Source organism: Orcinus orca, chromosome 19 (genome assembly GCF_937001465.1).
Source record: "Orcinus orca chromosome 19, mOrcOrc1.1, whole genome shotgun sequence".
NCBI lineage: Eukaryota > Metazoa > Chordata > Mammalia > Artiodactyla > Delphinidae > Orcinus > Orcinus orca.
Genome location: NC_064577.1, coordinates 8,011,638 through 8,028,602, shown reverse-complemented (window position 1 = coordinate 8,028,602; position 16,965 = coordinate 8,011,638). Strand labels below are relative to the sequence as shown.

Here is a 16,965-nt window from a genome sequence, read left to right as displayed (position 1 = left end):
CTCGTGCCTGATTCCTTATCAGATCCTATCTGTTCACTCATTTATTCCCCCCGCTCTTCTCCATCCCCATTGCCACTACTGCTGTTCTAGTCCAGGTACTCACTGGATTGTAGCCAGCAGCCCTGCATTGCACAAGTCCGGAGGGTCCCCTTTCCCTTGTAGTCTGTGAATGCAGCTCCCGGAGTTGTGTGGTACACGGCTCCCTGCCTGCAACGCGTCTTATGTGGTTTCATCGTTCTCTTCCCAAAAGAGCCACTCCCCTGCTCAGGAATCATCAGTGCCTTTGCTTGGCTAATAAAGTCGAATTCCTTACTATGGCATCTAGGGCTTTCTCGTCTGTTCCCAGTCTATTTTCCCAACCTCTTCTCCCGTCCCCCATGAGCCCTCACGAGCTATATGATATTGGGCAAATCATTTAATTTCCCCGAGCCTGTTTCCTCATCTGTCAGATGAAGGTGGTAACAGCAACTCCCTCAGAAAGACAGTGCACGCAAAGTGCCTGTCCAGACACTCCAGCCCTCCTGCCTGGACAGCACTAACCCTCCTTTCTACCCACTGTCCCCAGACAGCTCTGCCCTTTCCCACTCTCACGTCTTTGTTCCTGCTGCTCGCTCAAGCCCGAGTACCCTTTTTCTGCTCCACATTTCCCGTTACCTGTTGAAATTCTATTCTTCCTTCAGTCCCCAGATGAAACCCCATCTCCCCAGTGGAGCCTTCCCGGATTCCCCCCAGGAGGAATTCGTCTCTCTGCTCCGTGTTCCTGTGGCGCTGATTCATACCGCATTTGTGAAACGTATATCACGTCTCAAATTACACTTATTTCTGGACTTGTTCCCCCCGCCGTACTGTGAACTCCTTGGAATCAGGGACCGTGTCTTCCGCTCAATTTAGTAAATGGTGGTGAGCGCCTACCAGGCTGGTGGTGAGGGGACACGGGAGCGAACCCAGAAAGTCCTGTCCCAGAGTGTCCACTGGCGTGGAGAAGTCAGTCATTTGAAGTGTGAGCGAGCCTTGTGGCCAAAGGGAAGTGCAAGATGCCGTGGGAGCGTGCACCAAGGGGACATGGCCTTGTCTCAGGCAGCGGGCTCAGCCCGGCCTCTCCAGTGACAAGCGGTACCTGACAGAGGCCTTGTGTGAGACTTGACTTCCGGCGCCCGCAGCTCCCCGGAAGCCGGTTCTCCCTGTCAGCTCCCTTGGAGCAGGCTGCGATGGCCGGACAGCGATGGCCTGCTGCGGGCCGTCCGGGCTGGGGTTGCTGTGGCCCCTTTAAGAACAGGCCCCACGTGCACCACTGCTGGCGGCCCTGCCTCCTGTCAGCCTTCTTCCTCCAGCCTCACAGCCACAGGAGGATTTCTCAGCAGAGAAGAAATTCCCCCCTTCCCTTCTCCCCACCCCCTGTTTAATGCCCGGGGCCCTTCACTTCCATAATTCTTCATTTTCCAGCCTTGAACGTAAGCCAGACACATCTGTCTGGCCATATGCGTGAACCCTGGAGTCTGTGCCGAGGTGGCTGTAAAACAGGGCCGGTGAAGGCCCTTCTGGGAGAGCACACACATGTGTGTGCCCTCGGGCCATTGGCTCCCTGCCCAGAACCACGGGGCTGCAGGGCTCCAAACCCATGTTAACCTCTTCTTATTTTCCCTCTTTTTGTTTAATTTAAGAGGGGAAAATCCCAAGGAAAAGGTATAAATTGTCCTGGGAGTGGGGGAGAGGCTCCTAGCTGGAGAGGCCATTATTGTTGGCAGGTACCTGGGTCACACTAATACAATAAGGAAGAGAGGAGCATCGGGTGAATTAAGATCGGAGAGATGGGCTGTAAATTACTCTGCTCCGAGCTCCATCAGTCTCCAGGGGTGTTAACCGAGAGGTGTAAGGCAGGTCCCCAGCTCCCAGCGCCTTTTACAGATGCAGCAAAACAGGAACCACACATGTTTGGGGAAGGGGATGTGAAGGTGGGGTTGAAAAAAATCCTCCTGGCCCCCATGCTGGCTGTAAAGTCCAAATGAGATCTGGGGCCCTAGCCACACCCCCACTTCCCCGCTCCCACCGAGACCCCCGGGCCTAAGCTCATCTGTGGGATGGGGGAGGTGAGGCCTGGCCTCCCTCCGCAGCCTGTCCCTCCCTGCTTCCGGTGTTGCACAGAGGCTGGTGAGTGGGGCCGACTGGAGGTCAGAAAAGGGGTGTGGGCAGCTCTCAGGACCTGTGCAGCTGGAGCCTCGGCGCCCGGGCAGGCCTCGGATGCTGGGGGCCAAGTCCGCCCACCCAGGGCTTCGAGGCCGCACTCTCCGGCTCAGCGCAGGCTTTGCCTGTCGCCTGAGACGGCTCTTCACCTCGTGCTGGTTGAGCCCACCTTGCTGCTTTCCTCCCGAGCTCTTTGCATTCCCGTTGCCATTCTTGAGAGGCGTCCAGAGACCAGAGCAGGGGACATGGTTTGCCTGGGATACTGGTCAGGAGTGTTTCTTTCCTGACCGGGCCCTCAGGGCAACGCAGTCACTGACCGTCCTCCTCCGGGCTTGAGGCGTGGCCTCTTGGCACCTCACCCTGGCCCTGGCCCCGTGCATCCCCACCTCCTCTCTGCCTCCACGAGGCTTTGCTGTGATTTGTGCTGCTGTCGGGCGGGGTCAGGTTTCCTGAGCAGTTGCAAACATCCCACCTGAAACATAACAGGCTCTTCCTCTGGCCACAGCTATTGTTTCCTCGGCACTATGGCCACAGTCTTGCTCTGTAGCCAGCAATGACATGTGTTCTGAAAATAGCTTCACTCCCCTATCCCCTTCCCGCCCACCCACCCTCCTGAAGATGCAGTCACTCCTTTGTGGTAGCCCCAGGAGTTTCACTCTAAATATAGCTGCAGCCCATTCACATTGCCACCCGGCTGGGGGGGGCCCGCTGTGGAACAATGGGGCATGCACAGAGCCCCCCACACCTGTATGGAATCTAGCGGAAGGCAGACACTCAGCCCTGGCTCCTAGCTGTCGGAGACAGGGTGGGAGCCAGCGCACTACCAGGCCAGGGGCACGTTCACGCCAGGGCAGGAACGCCTGTGGGGCCAGGCGGCCGCCCTCCCCACTCCAGCACATTCCAGAGCTTGCTCCAGCCATTCTCACCTCCCTGGTTCCAGCAGCATCCACAGGGTCCTGTCCTCCTGCAGAAATGGTCGGGCTTTTGGCTGGAATACCCTTAGGCCGCTGCTTATAGCAAGCTCAGGGGTGTCATGCTTAGCCCTGCCATTCCCTGTCTATCTAGAAAGGGCAGTAAGAAGTAGGAAGCAAATCATCATAATTATAACCTTGAAAAAGATAGCAAGTATGTGTGAAGCTTTGTGGTATTGACTTTGGATGTCCAGAGGAGGGATCCTAAGCAGAAACTTTCTCATGAGCAACCCACCCCAGATGAAGATGCTAACAGAAACCAGTGACTCTGCCTGCTTTCTATAGCAAATGCAGAATCTGCACCCTTTGGTTTTTGCAGCTCAAGAAGGAGTGCCTGGGACTTCCCCGGTGGTCCAGTGGTCCACGCTCCCACTGCAGGGGGCACGGGTTTGATCCCTGTTCAGGGAACTAAGATCCCGCATGCTGCGCAGTGCGGCCAAAAAAAAAAAAAAACAGGAATGCCTGTCTGCACTGCTGGTGGTTATCTCACCAGCTATTCCTATTAGTATTTCATTTCCATTTTTCCATTTTTTGTTTTTTAAAAATACCTCTACATAGTTAAAGAAAAAAGGGAAAAAAAACCCAAAACACCAAGAGCACCACGAGTTTTATAATAGAAATCAGCAGTGCACTGCCTCACCCCTCCCCAGCTCCAGCTCTGCTCCCTAGTGGTTTCCCCAGATATTTACCCCCCCTGGATATATAAAAGATGAAAAATGGAGTTGGGCAGAAAGAAAGGAAACTGAAATTTGTTAAGTTACTAATACGTGTATCAGGCATTTAGCTAGATACTTTCACATGCAAGATGAGGGTGGAAATTTGCTATGTTACCAGACTTCTCATTTCTGGTGAAGACATTGCTCTGGCCAGAGAGGCCCAGGTGTAAATGATTCCATCACCCTGTAGAGGGAAGGAGGCAGCCACACTCCCTTTGGAGCCCTGCGCAGAAGGAGGACCTAAGAAGGCCTTCTCTGGATCTGGCTCTGCTTCGTGATCTGAGTTCTTCAAGTTCCACAGCTCCCGTGTGAGCTAACTGCATTACTCTTATTTGTAATTCTCAGTGTCTCAATTTCCAAAAGGGTCAGTCATCCCCAAATCACTCCCATCATCTAGAAGAAGGAACTTAACCTGTGAAAGAGCCCTTCCTGGGGACCCAAGCCTGTTAGCTTCCCCGTCAGATGTTACTGTGGACTGTCTCTTTCCCAGTTCCCCACCGCCTTGCTCGAGGATGCCTCCGTCCTTCAGAGCAAGCTGGTTACTTAGCGCCTTCCAGAAACAGAATTAAGTTCTTTTCTTCTTCACACTTTCTGACTTCATGGCCCATGTTGCCACTGGTCTGATTCAACATGTCCTTGCTTTTCTAGGATTCCCAGCTCACTGTCCAAGGACCACTGTGGCCCAGCCTTAGCTGCAGTGAGAAGGGTTCCTATGGAACTCTCCTCCCAGGTCAGCACACTTGACTCCAGGCCAGGGCCAGTCCGCCTGAATCACAGCATTCCAGTTGCACCCCCTCACCCCCACCAGAGGCTTCTGCAGCTTCTTGCTCACACAAACAAAAATAAATCTCACTACCGGCCTCTGAACTCCACAGCAGCACGCTTCCCCCTTCTCCCCAAGCATCCCATGGCTGTGAGTGGGGACTTGGCGCTCTCCCCACCGACATCACTTTTTCACTCCCTGCGCATCCTGTGTCCTTCTCTCACCGTGCGACCCAGAGATCAGAATGGGACGTGACGGCCGGCACAGGCGCCGTGCACAGCTGCCAGGAATCTGACGGGTAAAATCTGGAAAAGTTGGGAGGGCAAATGCTAAACACACACAAACACACACACACACACACACACACACACACACAGCGCCACTCAGAGAGGGCCGGAAACACCGACACCCACAGACGAGGGGCTGCGGACTCCCAGTCCTTCCTTGTCTGCCATTCTTTTAAGGGGACTGGGCCAGTCTCCTGACCCAGGTATGACCCCCCAGAGTCCCACTGGTACCCCAAGAGAAGGGGGAGCAGCTTCAGTGAATCTCCCGAGACTCCAGGAGGGCATGTGGGGAACAGGAAGCAGTTGTGCAGTGACTCACTGGGCAGAGCCAGGTTAAGGGAAGTTGTCTGCGGGTGTCCCTGGGACCGGATGGTGGCAGCACAGCTCTGACCACCCTCATCAGCTTGATCCCGCCCACCCCTGGGGAACCAGCAAGGCTGCCACCTCCCAAAAAGGCTGTGGCCTCCGTTCACCTTTCTGGCCCTGAGCCAGATCTCAGAGAACGCAGACGGCTAGCGCTTCCCTGGACCTTGCACCTAGATTCTTCTTCCATCCTGTCATCAAAACACCCAGGCAGGCTCAGCCCCTGCCTCCCTCGGCCATCTGGCCTAAAGGCCCTCCTGCCCATGGCCAGCCTTTAAGGAAGGGTGGTCTGAGGTCTTAGGAGCTCATCGTTCCCACAGGGTAAAAGGGGCAGCCAGTGCCACTTCCTTAGAGTCAGCCTTAGGGCCAGAGGATCATTTATGGAGGCCGGAAAACTAAGATGTGAAAGGGGTCTGAGTGGAACGGTGGCAGAGGCGCTGTGCTCAGGCCCAGCCGGCTTCAGGGTTCGTCCTGCCCCTTCTCACTGAGAAAGACAGAGGTTTAGGGGCCTATCATGCCAAGAGAAGCGTTCCAGGCAGTGGAAAGGCTGCACAGAGCACGCCGAGACCCGGGGAAATCAGCAGCAGGGGTGCTGATGCTCCCTCTGTGAAGAGAGAGACGGGAGAGCTCACTAAGCCTCAGTGGGGACTGTTTCCTCTCCTCACAAAATGCCCGCGCCGTCGCATGTGTTATATATTGATTATATCTCAATAAAAAATAGGGGGTTTGGGGGCTTCCCTGGTGGCGCAGTGGTTGAGAATCCGCCTGCCGATGCAGGGGACACAGGTTCGTGCCCCGGTCCGGGAGGATCCCACATGCCGCGGGGTGGCTGGTCCCGTGAGCCATGGCCGCTGAGTGTGTGCGTCTGGAGCCTGTGCTCCGCAACAGGAGAGGCCACAACAGTGAGAGGCCCGCGTACCACAAAAAAAAAAAGAAAAGAAAAAAAAAAAAAAGAAATAGGGGTTTTTTTAATGCCCAAGTTGAGTTCGGTAGAATGTGTGTCACCCTCTAGTTGGCAGCCCCATGGGGAGGGCCAGCGACCCACATCCCCTGGGAAGGTGGCCTGCAGCAGAGGTGCTTTCCCTTCGTGAGGTGAGAGCAGTAAGACTTCGGCAGGCAAGCCCTTCAGCTGCGTTTCTCATGCCTGCCAGCGTCCTGTGCCTTCCACCAGCTGTGGTGGCAGTGGCAGCAATGACTTACTCATAGGGAGAGGTCCCCAGCAGGTCACAGAGGCGCCACCCCCAGCGTTCAGAGGCATGCCCTTTCAGTTTTACTGTCATTGCCAGTGAAACCTGATCACCTTTCTCACTGACTGTTAGTGGCCAGGGCCCAGCCTGTGGGCCCCATCTCAGTTGGCACGCACACCCCCTCCCCTGCTCCGTGCTTGTATCTCTGTCCCTGCAAGTTGGTGTGTGGCAGGAGGCCATGGGAGGGCAGGACAGGGCTGGGACCTGCTCGCCAGGCCCCTGCTGGGTTTGTTTCAGTGCCCTCTGGCTCTGCACACAGGGAGCACACTGTCTGGGCAGATGCCCTCAAATCAGTTTGCTTCTTGGCCATGGTCCCCAGAAGAGGAAGCAGCACAAGAGTGACCATGTTCTATAGTGACAGGTGTACCCAGAGCCAGTCTCCCAGGGCTGCCGCCACACAGGCCCTGGCAGACTTGAGAAGATTGGGCTTTTACAGATGAGCATGGAACTTCCCTGAAAGATGTGAACATCTGTACGACTAACAGGCGCGAGGCCGTGTGCCTTCCGAGATGTGGTGCCCAGACCACTGGTGCTACGTGAGGGGTTTTTCAATCATGCATAGAAGACATTCTGACTGTTCATTGCAGAAATGCAGCTTGCGCTGGTAAACACGTTCCTAGGCTCTCAGACTCCTGATACCACAGGTATTATTTGCTGAGCCACAAAAACGAGTTGACATAAAGTCAATTTAAAGAAAAACCTCAAGTAAACAAGAGTATAGGTTGTACAGAATCGTGGCAAAGGAGTGCAGGTAGAACACAGAAGACTGCCGTCTAGGGATCACCGTGCTGGTGGGGGAAGATGGTGACGTTCTCGTCAGTCTGGATGGTGGTCTTTGCACGTCTGTGAGTTGGGTCCTAAACCATCCCACCACGTGGGCTCCTGCCGATGTGGGAGACTGCGGTGTTAATTATTAGTTGTCAGCATCACTCTTTTTGTGTAGACTGTGAGTTTATTCTTTTTCTTTCCTTTTTTTAAGTACACAGTGAAGTAAATTGAAATAAATTCTGTTTGGGATATACATATACGTAAAAGTGTCTGGGTTGAGAAGTACCCCCTGTATATGCTGCCTAGATGACGAATGTGAAACCACTTTCATATCCAAGGAACCCAACTCTCCCTCGCTGACTTTCAGCCCAAGGTCTTGCTTTCCGAGACCCGTTATTTTTAATAACCATCAAGGTCCCTTCTCAGTCCTATGCGAGGGTTTTAGTCACGCCTGTTTCCCCAAGCCATTTGGTCTCCACTGATTTTTACTGCAGTGCTTTGCCCAGCCCTCGGGCCTGTCCCGACAGGGACTGGCTGTATCTCTGGAGGGGGCAGGGGCAGGATGCTGACACACCGTGGACTCCGGGCCCTGACTCGCCCACCCCTTGCCTACTCACTCACTGGCTCACTCACCGTTCTGTGTCTCTGTAGGCTGTCCTGGAGGACCAGAGTCATATGAGGCAGATGGAGCTCGAGATCAGACCCTTGTTCCTCGTACCAGACACCAACGGCTTCATTGACCACCTGGCCAGTCTGGCACAGCTGCTGGAGAGCAGGAAGTACATCCTGGTGGTGCCCCTCATCGGTGAGTCAGGCCAGAGCAGCCCTGCATGTGCGCAGTAACCCTCTCTACACACATGCCCCACAGCCTGGGGGCCAGGCAGGCAGAACCCTGCTGTGTGTGTAAGACAGGATTTGCAGGGAAGTGGGGAATGTGTGGGGCAAGGAAAATTGTTTAATAATCAAAGCAGTTCAAATTATTATGGCTGATCCGTGGCTTAAACTGCTTGAGCAAATGGACTCCTGTGTCCCAGCAACCAGCGGCTGCATGAGCCCAGCCCTTGTTTTTATCCTTATAAAGCTTGCAGTAAAACAGCAAAGCTGGTTCCCGTTATTGGTAAACACTCAGCCCTGGCAGATAGCGGCAGTGCTGCTGGGTGGTCTGGCAGGGAGGCTGGGAGGGTTTTGAAGGGCTTAGATGCCTTTGGTCTGATTGTCTTGTAGCTTTTCATGATCGTTCTGTTGGTTCGAGGTAACATTCTTCTGGCCAATGTCACCCTAAGGCCAGGCCGATGGAAACCCTCCAGAGCAAGGCCTTGGCTCACGCGTGTGGATTCCTGCCACTTGGGCTCTTACCACTGTCTGGTCACTGGTGCTGGTACAGGGTCAGCATCTCAGGACCCAGCTAGCTCGCTTCCGCCCTCAGGCCGAAGGAGCCCAGCTGGGCTATCTCCAGAGGGCTGTCTGAGGCACCTCTGGTTCTGGGAGCCCTGTGGTGGGTCAGCTTCAGGATGGGCTCTGTGCTCCGGGCTGCTGTCTGATGTAACTGGTACAGCTAATATCACTGATAGCTGTCCTGTGCAGGGAGAGTATCTGGGAGACGGCCGGCAAGCCCAGGCTCTTTCATGTCCCCTTCTCACCAGCCACTGGGAGCAAGGTTAGGGGCCCTGTCCTCTGGAAGAGCTGCCAGACTGGCAGTCTGCCTGCCAAACCACCTCTGACACTCATGCCAAGATGTTCCGCTGGGCCTTCCCTCCCAGTCCCTGGTGTCTTAGTGCCAGATGAGAGTGGAAACAAAGGGCAGGAAGCGTCCGCCCCTGCAGAGGCTATAGAACCCTGGGGGGTTGTGGGAAACACGTTAGCACCACCTGAGAATGTTGGCACTGAAGCAGCCCTCGTCCCGCCTCCACCCTCCCTGTCTTCCTTCCCCCTCCCCATGTGGCCTGGCCAGAGCCTCTTCAACCCAGGCCCTTAGACCCAAGGGAAGGTTTTCTGTTCTTCAGAAGTAGAGCAGCTTGTCTGCCCAAGGTAGAGCCGGACTATCGAGTTGTTGCAGCTTCCCCTCTACCCTCACCAGGTCCCGGGGTGGGGCACCTTTCAGGATAGCATGTCCCTGTGCTCTCCTACCCAGGAGATTTTCAGGGATAAGAAAGTGAATTGGTCACTTTTTGCTAGATGGTCAGGAAATGGTGTAACTGAGAGGTTGCTGGTGTCTCAGGAGCCCCCTAAGTCTTGGTAGGAGCCTCAGACACCATCCCAGGCTGGCAGAGCCCTCAGACACCAGCACCGATGGTGCCCCTACTGTGTGCTCAGTCTTCTTGTTCCCGAGGGAGCCAGTGAAAGGCAGAGCTGCAGCCCCTTGGCCTTGAAGAGCTTATGGTTCAGTGGGGGAAGCCAGGTTCAGTGGAGAGGGAGCAAATATATGAGAAAACTCAGAGGAGAAGGTAGATAGAGAATAAATGGTCGACCCCCAGGGGCACTGGGAAATGCCAACTGTGTCAGGGCATCCAGGCCAGCCTTTCTGAAGCGTCCTCAGCTGGGCAGGGCCTTGACTCTCAGGGGCTGTAGAGGGGGCTCCTGTTCAATGAGGCGCCGCAGGGGCGTCCTGCCCTGTGCGCGGAGCACGAAGGGTTAAGCCGGCGGCCTCGTCTGCCTGTTTCTTGTGCTCTTTAACCTGCTCCCTGCTCCTGAGGTCTGACCCCAGCTTCGAGAAGCCCCGCCTGGTGCAGAAGCACAAACAAGCTTCCCCTTTGAAGCCTGTTTAGTTTGGAAGCAGGAAAGCAGATTTTGGGATAGAATACCAGTTTTTCATGTTTGATGTTCTGTTTGCTGTACCATACACCCATCCACCACTACTCCGCGACCTCAGCCATACATTGGGTGGACACTGCAGCCTCAGGTTGCCAAAGGCATGGCGTGTGTGTGTGTGTCTGTGTGTGTGTGTGTGTGTGTGTGTGTGTGCGCGCGTGTGTGTGTGGACACTGCAGCCTTAGGTTGCTGAAGGCATGGGGTGTGTATGTGTCTGTGTGTGTGTCTGTGTGTGTGTCTGTGTGTGTGTATTCCCACATGGGCCTTTTCCAGAAAGTGTCTCTGAATACCCAGACGGTGAGTGCCAGGCTCACCGTGGAACTGCATGCTCACGCCGACTCCCCGAGCCATGAATCACTGCACTGAGGAGAGGCCTCAGACCCCAAACTCTCCCGGAGCCCCCAAGGAGTGCATATTTCCCACTTGACCTCAGGCTTTTGGCTGGAATTTTGGAAAGAATCTTCACCAGAAAATGAAGCTGTGTCCCAGACACATAGGCAGGCAGACACACACACACACACACACACACACACACACACACACACACACACACACACACACACGTGCACTATCAGAGGAGGTAGATGTGCCAGGGGTTTAGGGGAATAGCAGGGTCCTCGCGAGTGAGGCTGTGATACCCACTTGCCACCTCGTGACCTCCCTGCCCTCTGGCAGGGGTGGGCATGGAACCGGGCCCCTCTTGGACCGCCGTGGTGGGGGCCCAGGCGGATGAGGGAGAGTGCCTCTTTCCTCTAGCCGCTACATACCCTCGCCTCTCCTGAGGGACCCTCTCGATTTGATTCTATAACTGAGGAATGCGATAGAGGGGCCAGGTTTCTTCCCCTGAATACAGCAGCTCCAGAAACTCCCTGTAAGTTCCTCCCAGGAGGAGGGTGGGGCCCAGGGGAAGAGGCAGAAAGAAGATAGAACACTGTGGAAAGTCTAGGGTATTTCTTGCCCCCCAGGATCCCCTAGTTTCACTGGAAGACTCCTGTGGGGCAGGATGGCTTCTGTGGTCTGGGGAGGGGCTGGCTGGGAAGGCAAGGCCTCGGGCGAAGACAGACCTGATTGCTGATTGCCCAGGCTGACTCCTTGCGGGGCTGTGTCTCATCAGTGATCAGTGAGCTGGACGGCCTGGCCAAGGGGCAGGACACAGACCACCGGGCTGGGGGCTATGCCCGTGTGGTGCAGGAAAAGGCCCGGAAGTCCATTGAGTTCCTCGAGCAGCGATTCGAGAGTCGGGACTCTTGCCTACGGGCCCTGACCAGCCGTGGCAATGAACTCGAATCCATCGCCTTCCGCAGTGAGGACATCACTGGCCAGCTGGTGAGACCCAGGGCAAAAAGGGAGCACCTATAGCCAGCCTTCAGAACAGGGTCTTCGGGAGGGAGGGGCTAGAGGAAGGCCAGTTGGCCTGAGCAGCCGAGGGGACGGCCACCGTTGAGGCCCAGGAGGGGGAGTTCCTTGTCCCCTAGATCACTCTTGGCACAGTTGGACCTGGCCAAGCAGGGCCAGGGCACGTCTGGGAGGGACACTGGGAAGTGACCTTCCCCAGGACCCCAGAGGCAGAGCATACCTGTGCCTCCTCTGCATGGCGCCCCCTCCTGCCCGGTGGCACTTATCCCGTCTTCCTCCAGGGCAACAATGACGACCTGATCCTCTCCTGCTGCCTCCACTACTGCAAAGACAAAGCTAAGGACTTCATGCCCACCAACAAAGGTACAGCGCTGCCTCTGCCTCGGGCCCATCCCTTCCCCTCCCTACCTTGTCCTGCCCTCCTCAGCCCTAGGGAAGAGTCCCTCCACTGACTCTGGCCTGGGAAGTTGAAGGAATCAGGGTTCAGGCCTGATAAAAGCCTGAGGCCAGCCCAGTTTCCTCCCCTCCTGGAAGTCAGACCTCCCTGTCACAACTCCCCCACCCTCAGGTGGACCCTCGGCCAGCTAGGGATGGGCCTAGCCCAGGAAGCTGGGCTCTAGACTGTGAACTTTCCCACTGTGCATGCGTCCATTTCCTTTCTTGGGTCCTCGGTGAGTTGTCTGACAGCAAGAATGTCTTTATGATTCAGTGTAGCTTATTCTGGGCATGGTCTCGTGAGCCCAGCCCTCTGCTGCTCTGAGGACAGTCCCCGGGGGTCCCTGGGGCCCACCTCCCTGTTCTTGGCCATGCTCATCCTCTCACTTCATCTGTGAATGTCTACCCTGTACGGGGGGTGGGGGGTGGGGGTGGAAGTGCTTCCCCACCTAGTAGTGGGCCTTTCCTTCCTGTCTCTCTGGTTGTGTGACATAGCCCTTTGGAGGCAGGTGAGAGCTTGTGGACTGAGCCCTCAGCCCAGTCTTCAAAACGCTTTTGGTGAGCAGAATCCCATCTGGGGACCAGAGGTTCTCTTCCGGGTGCTTGAGCACCTCACCCTCAACCCAGAACCGTCTCTCCTCTGAGGCGGCCCCTCGGCCCCTCAGAGTCAGCGAGGCTCAGGTGTTTTCTGCTCCCGGCTCCCAGGACACTGACATTTTTTCATTTGGAAGGATTTCCTATCTCGGTGTCATAGCAGAGCTGATGATTCTCACCATTTAGTCTGTGTCTGTGTGTAGGTAGGCTCTTGTCATTTCCTCCTAGTGGTTGCCCATCTCTTGTCTCCGCTTGCTTTCCTAGCCTTGGCTTCTAGGCTGGCCTGGGGATTGTCTTCTCTCCAGCCCTTCTCCCAGCCACTTCAGTGCAGCCCCTCACTGCTGCCCAAGTCTCTGTACCTGAGGCTGGTAATGAGCCCGCAGCTGCTGTTCTTCAGAGGGGTCCTGCCACGTGGCTTGCATGTACTGTCCCTTAGGGCCAGATTCGGAGCATTCAAGTGGTAAAAAGGAGTCCTGGCTGAGCCCAACAGAGGAGGTTGGGCTCTGCTCCCAGGCAGCTTCCTAGAGGGGCACCTTGTGAGGGAGAGGTAGGCAGGAGTGCAGAAGGCCTTGTTGGGAAGTACGGTTCAGATACTGCTGTGGCCCCACCCAGCCTCAGAGCTGTTTCTTTCTTAGCAGAGACACATTTTGGCTTTGGCCCTAGTCTTCCCCCCCCCGCTTCACCCCAAACAGCCTACAGGAACCCATTGCCATCCTGGGGACCGCCTCTATCAGAATTACATCAGCAACGGCTGGTGTAATCAAACCCCATTTGTCAGTGTGAATTCTTAGCAGATTAACTTGTCAGATTCACAGAGAAACCATCACCAAATGTTTATGTGTAAACGATGTTGAATTTTAAAATCATGTGGATTATGGCGGATGGGGCCTGACAAGATGACAGTCTCTGGTTTCTAACAAAGTGAAGTTACCAGTGTCAAAACAGAGGATGTTTATTGTTAAAAATGTCTCAAAGTATCCACAGAAACCCCTGCAGACCCCTGCCAGCAATGCCGGGCCTTGGTTGGCTGACCTAAGGCCTGGGACTCGCCTGGTCTGAGTCCCAGGGCAGGACCAGTGGGGCTGTGGACAGACTCGGGCCGCCCGCTGGGAGCCCCACATGGCACTGCACGTCACCCCGCCCCACCGCACACACCCCGAGGGGCCAGGCCCAAGCAGCCAAGCAGTCTCAGAGCATCTCCTCTCCCCATGGCTGCCTTCCTCTCCCGCTCTGTCTGCCACAGCTGCTCACCTCCCACCACACCCTCGTTCCGCCTCTCCCCTTCTCACCGCCATCAACCCCACAAGCCTCTCCCTCCCTCTTCCCCCCAGACTCCTCCCAAGGCTGACAGCCAGTTCTCAGCCTCCCTGCCTGGAGCTGGCAAGCCTGAAACTGCTCAGGTCGGCATGGATGTTTGCAGTCCCCCAGCCCCGCCAGCCCTCACAGTCAGCAAGCCCCGCAGGACATTTCCTGTGCCTCACTGTCTGCCGGGCCTCTGTCAGCAAACACCCAGCCTGGGACCGAGGAGTGGACCTGCCACCCAAGGGGCCTTAGCAGGGGTGGGGGTGTCACTTGTGTGAGTGCTTGGCCCCAGCTTAAATTCTCCCCAATACATTATTAAAAGGTTAGGGAATTAGGGGGAAAGAAGTGGGGGAAGATATCCTGCTTAAAAAGTCATCTAAAAAGAACGAAGGCTATCCGTTTGTGTGTCCGTTTGTGCTCATATAGAAAGAACTTTAAAATCTTTAAAATTTGAATGAAGTAGGTACAGTGAGTATGATTGTAATGTTATAGGAAAAAAGCTTATATAACAAGTATGTACACTTGTAAATGTGCATAAAGGACTCTGGAGACATCCACAGCTCTACCCTGGGAAACAGACAGACAGGCTCTACCCTGGGAAACAGACAGAGACATGAGGGAGGGAACAGGGAGAACGACGCGACTTCACCTTTCCTTTTTCTGTACCTAGAGGTTGCTACCGTACACACGGATCACGTTTATTTAATAGAGGGAATCTTTTGGCTCTAACCTCAGGGCCACCTTGGCTGGGCGCTGCCGGGACCCTTGCCCTCCTCTCCTCAGAGCTCCCTGAGCTAACCCCTCTCCTCACTTCCTGGGAGCCCTGGATACATTTCGTATTCCATCTTGAGTTTCCTACCTCTGAATACCTAAAGCGTGGATCTGCTGGCCTTGGGGGGGATGGGGGTGGGTGGAGAAGATGTGCAGAAGAGAGGAATATTTTGCGTCCAGGACTAGCCGTGCAGTCAGAAGGAATAGGAGGGCCGGCTCTGCTCCCTCGGCTCAGAGTCCTGAGAAGAGGGGTTTGCGGAGGCTGACGGGTTGGGCAGCTCTCAGGGCACGAGGCAGCACGGCCCTTCGCTGGAGGCGGGGGTCCAGAGCAGAAGGCCAGCCCCGGCCCATCACGGCCCTCCCTGAGCCGGTAGCGGAGGGGCGCCCTCGGCTGACAGTCTGCACGAGGGAAAGGACCTGTGGAAGGGCCAAGATGTGGCTGGCCTGGAGCCCCCAGGACTGCTTTCCCCTCCGGAAGAGGAGAGGCAGCCAGTGCCTCTGCCTCCTGCCCTCAGTGAAGTCCCTCTGCTCTCTCCTGCCAACAGAGGAGCCGATCCGGCTACTGCGGGAGGTGGTGCTGTTGACGGATGACCGGAACCTGCGTGTGAAGGCGCTGACCAGGAATGTGCCTGTGCGGGACATCCCGGCCTTCCTCACGTGGGCCCAGGTGGGCTGAGGGGGCCACAGCGGGGCCCACCCCATGGAACCATTCCCGAGAGGCCACCAGGCGCCCAGAGTAGCACAGGAGATGCCCGCGTGCCTGAGCCACCAGTCCACCCAGACAGTAAACTACCCTCTTCCCCCCCACGCCGTGGCCGCGCTGTGGGGGCAGCTGCTCCGCACAGAGCCCCTCCCAAGGGCCTGGCGGAAGCCGCTGGGACCCTCCTGGGCTGCCGGGATTTAGCAGGGAGGTGGCTGGCTGCAGTGACAGCAGGTGGGCGAGCCAGACCGACCGCCGGTGCTCAGCCTTTCTCCCTCCCCGTGTCCAGTTCAAGGGCTGGGGGAAGGCCTCTTAGCCCGGGGACTCAGCCACTTTCTCAGCTGGAGATGGGGCAGGGGGTTAGAGTTTCCATCAGATGCAGGTGAGATCACGGGTCCCTTTAATCTTCAGAGCCCCTGTCCTGAAAGCGTCCAAGAGGCTTTGGTCACGCCATGAAGAGAGTGCTCAGGGCGTCTCTCTCCCCCTGAGGCCTGGATTCCCCCATGGACCACACTTGGGTTCTGAACAGCAGCCCTAGGCCCCCCCACACACACACCCGTCCCGCTGCTCTTCCCGCCCTTAGCAATCTGGGTCCACTGTGCTGGGCCACTGGTTTTCCCCTCAGTGGGTCGTGGGTCTGTAGGGAGGACATCTGCTCTTAGGCCCATGCTTCCTGGGTGGCCTTGGCCTGCTCCGTCTCCCTCCATCCGCCTTCCTTTTGCTCTAGTTCCCACTTCACAAAATTTCCTCAGACTCTTCTCAACTCGCCTCCCTCTCCCCCTCCCAAATCATCCCCGGCACCCTCCTTCTCTTTCTAGTTGGTCCCTCTCACCTTCCTGGCCCCTCATTGCCTTGCCTTGGAGGTTCTCACTCTGAATGCTTCTCCCGCGGTACCTGTGGCAGGAGCCTAAGAAAGCTTTCCTGCTGCTGACCACCTCTCCCAGGCCCCTGTGCTCTGGGGTGCTTCCAGGCTCCTCCAGCCCAGCCTGAGGGAGGGTAGGGTGGGCCAGTGCCCGGGAGCAGCATTGCCTAGCCTGGAGTTTGCACCGTTTCTAGCTCTGCCCTAGAAGAACTTGACCCCGGGGCCCTTCGCCTTGGAGTTTTTTGTTGCCTCTTCAGCTGGCACCTGTGTTCAAAGCTGCACTCAGGAGGCTTCCTCCTGGGAAAGCGTTCTCCCAACCCAGGAACAGGGATGGAGGGGGACTTAGGGGAAGAGACAGGGTTTGGAGGCGGAGCCAGGAGCAAGTTTTGATGGGACCAGTGGGGGAATCCCCCAGAGCCCCCCGTCTGACTATACAGCCTGCCCAGAAGATGGGGTGCCCCCCCCGCAGGCCCGAGATTATGCCAGAAGGAGGGGGAACTGTACAGGAGAGCCATGGCCGACGATTTGGGGCTGTGAGTCCCCCAGGGCCTCAGATGACTGGGAGTTTTGGGGTATAGGGTCCCTGGCCTCTCCTCTGAGATCCTTTCCCCTGCGTGAAGGCTGACGACTGGGTGGGTGGGAGACCCTGTCTCTCCTTTCTGTCCCATTTGCAGCACTGGATTTGTTTCCTTAATAAACTTTTAGTTCTGAAACGTACCTGAGCTCTTGCTGATCTGTCTCTGGGACCGGGGAGGGACGGTCCAAGCCACCGCACCTGTATGAGGGCGCTGCTTCGGGCCCCTGCACCCACCCCGGTGCGGCCCACCCAGCTCCCTGGGCA

General features: G+C 56.3%; 1 protein-coding gene across 5 annotated transcripts in view; it reads left to right on the top strand.

Annotated features, from left to right (window-relative positions):
* SMG6 (SMG6 nonsense mediated mRNA decay factor) overlaps nucleotides 1-16,841 on the top strand; it is a 238,253-nt gene extending 221,412 nt beyond the window's left edge. For all 5 annotated transcript variants that reach the window (XM_004267048.4, XM_033423246.2, XM_033423243.2 and 2 more), the window contains 4 exons: nucleotides 7,948-8,101; nucleotides 11,219-11,430; nucleotides 11,742-11,823; nucleotides 15,108-16,841. In XM_004267048.4, coding sequence (XP_004267096.1) covers nucleotides 7,948-8,101; nucleotides 11,219-11,430; nucleotides 11,742-11,823; nucleotides 15,108-15,238 — 579 coding nt within the window. In that variant the 3' untranslated portion in view covers nucleotides 15,239-16,841. The remainder of the gene's footprint in view (nucleotides 1-7,947; nucleotides 8,102-11,218; nucleotides 11,431-11,741; nucleotides 11,824-15,107) is intronic.
* The last annotated feature ends 124 nt before the right edge of the window (nucleotides 16,842-16,965 follow it).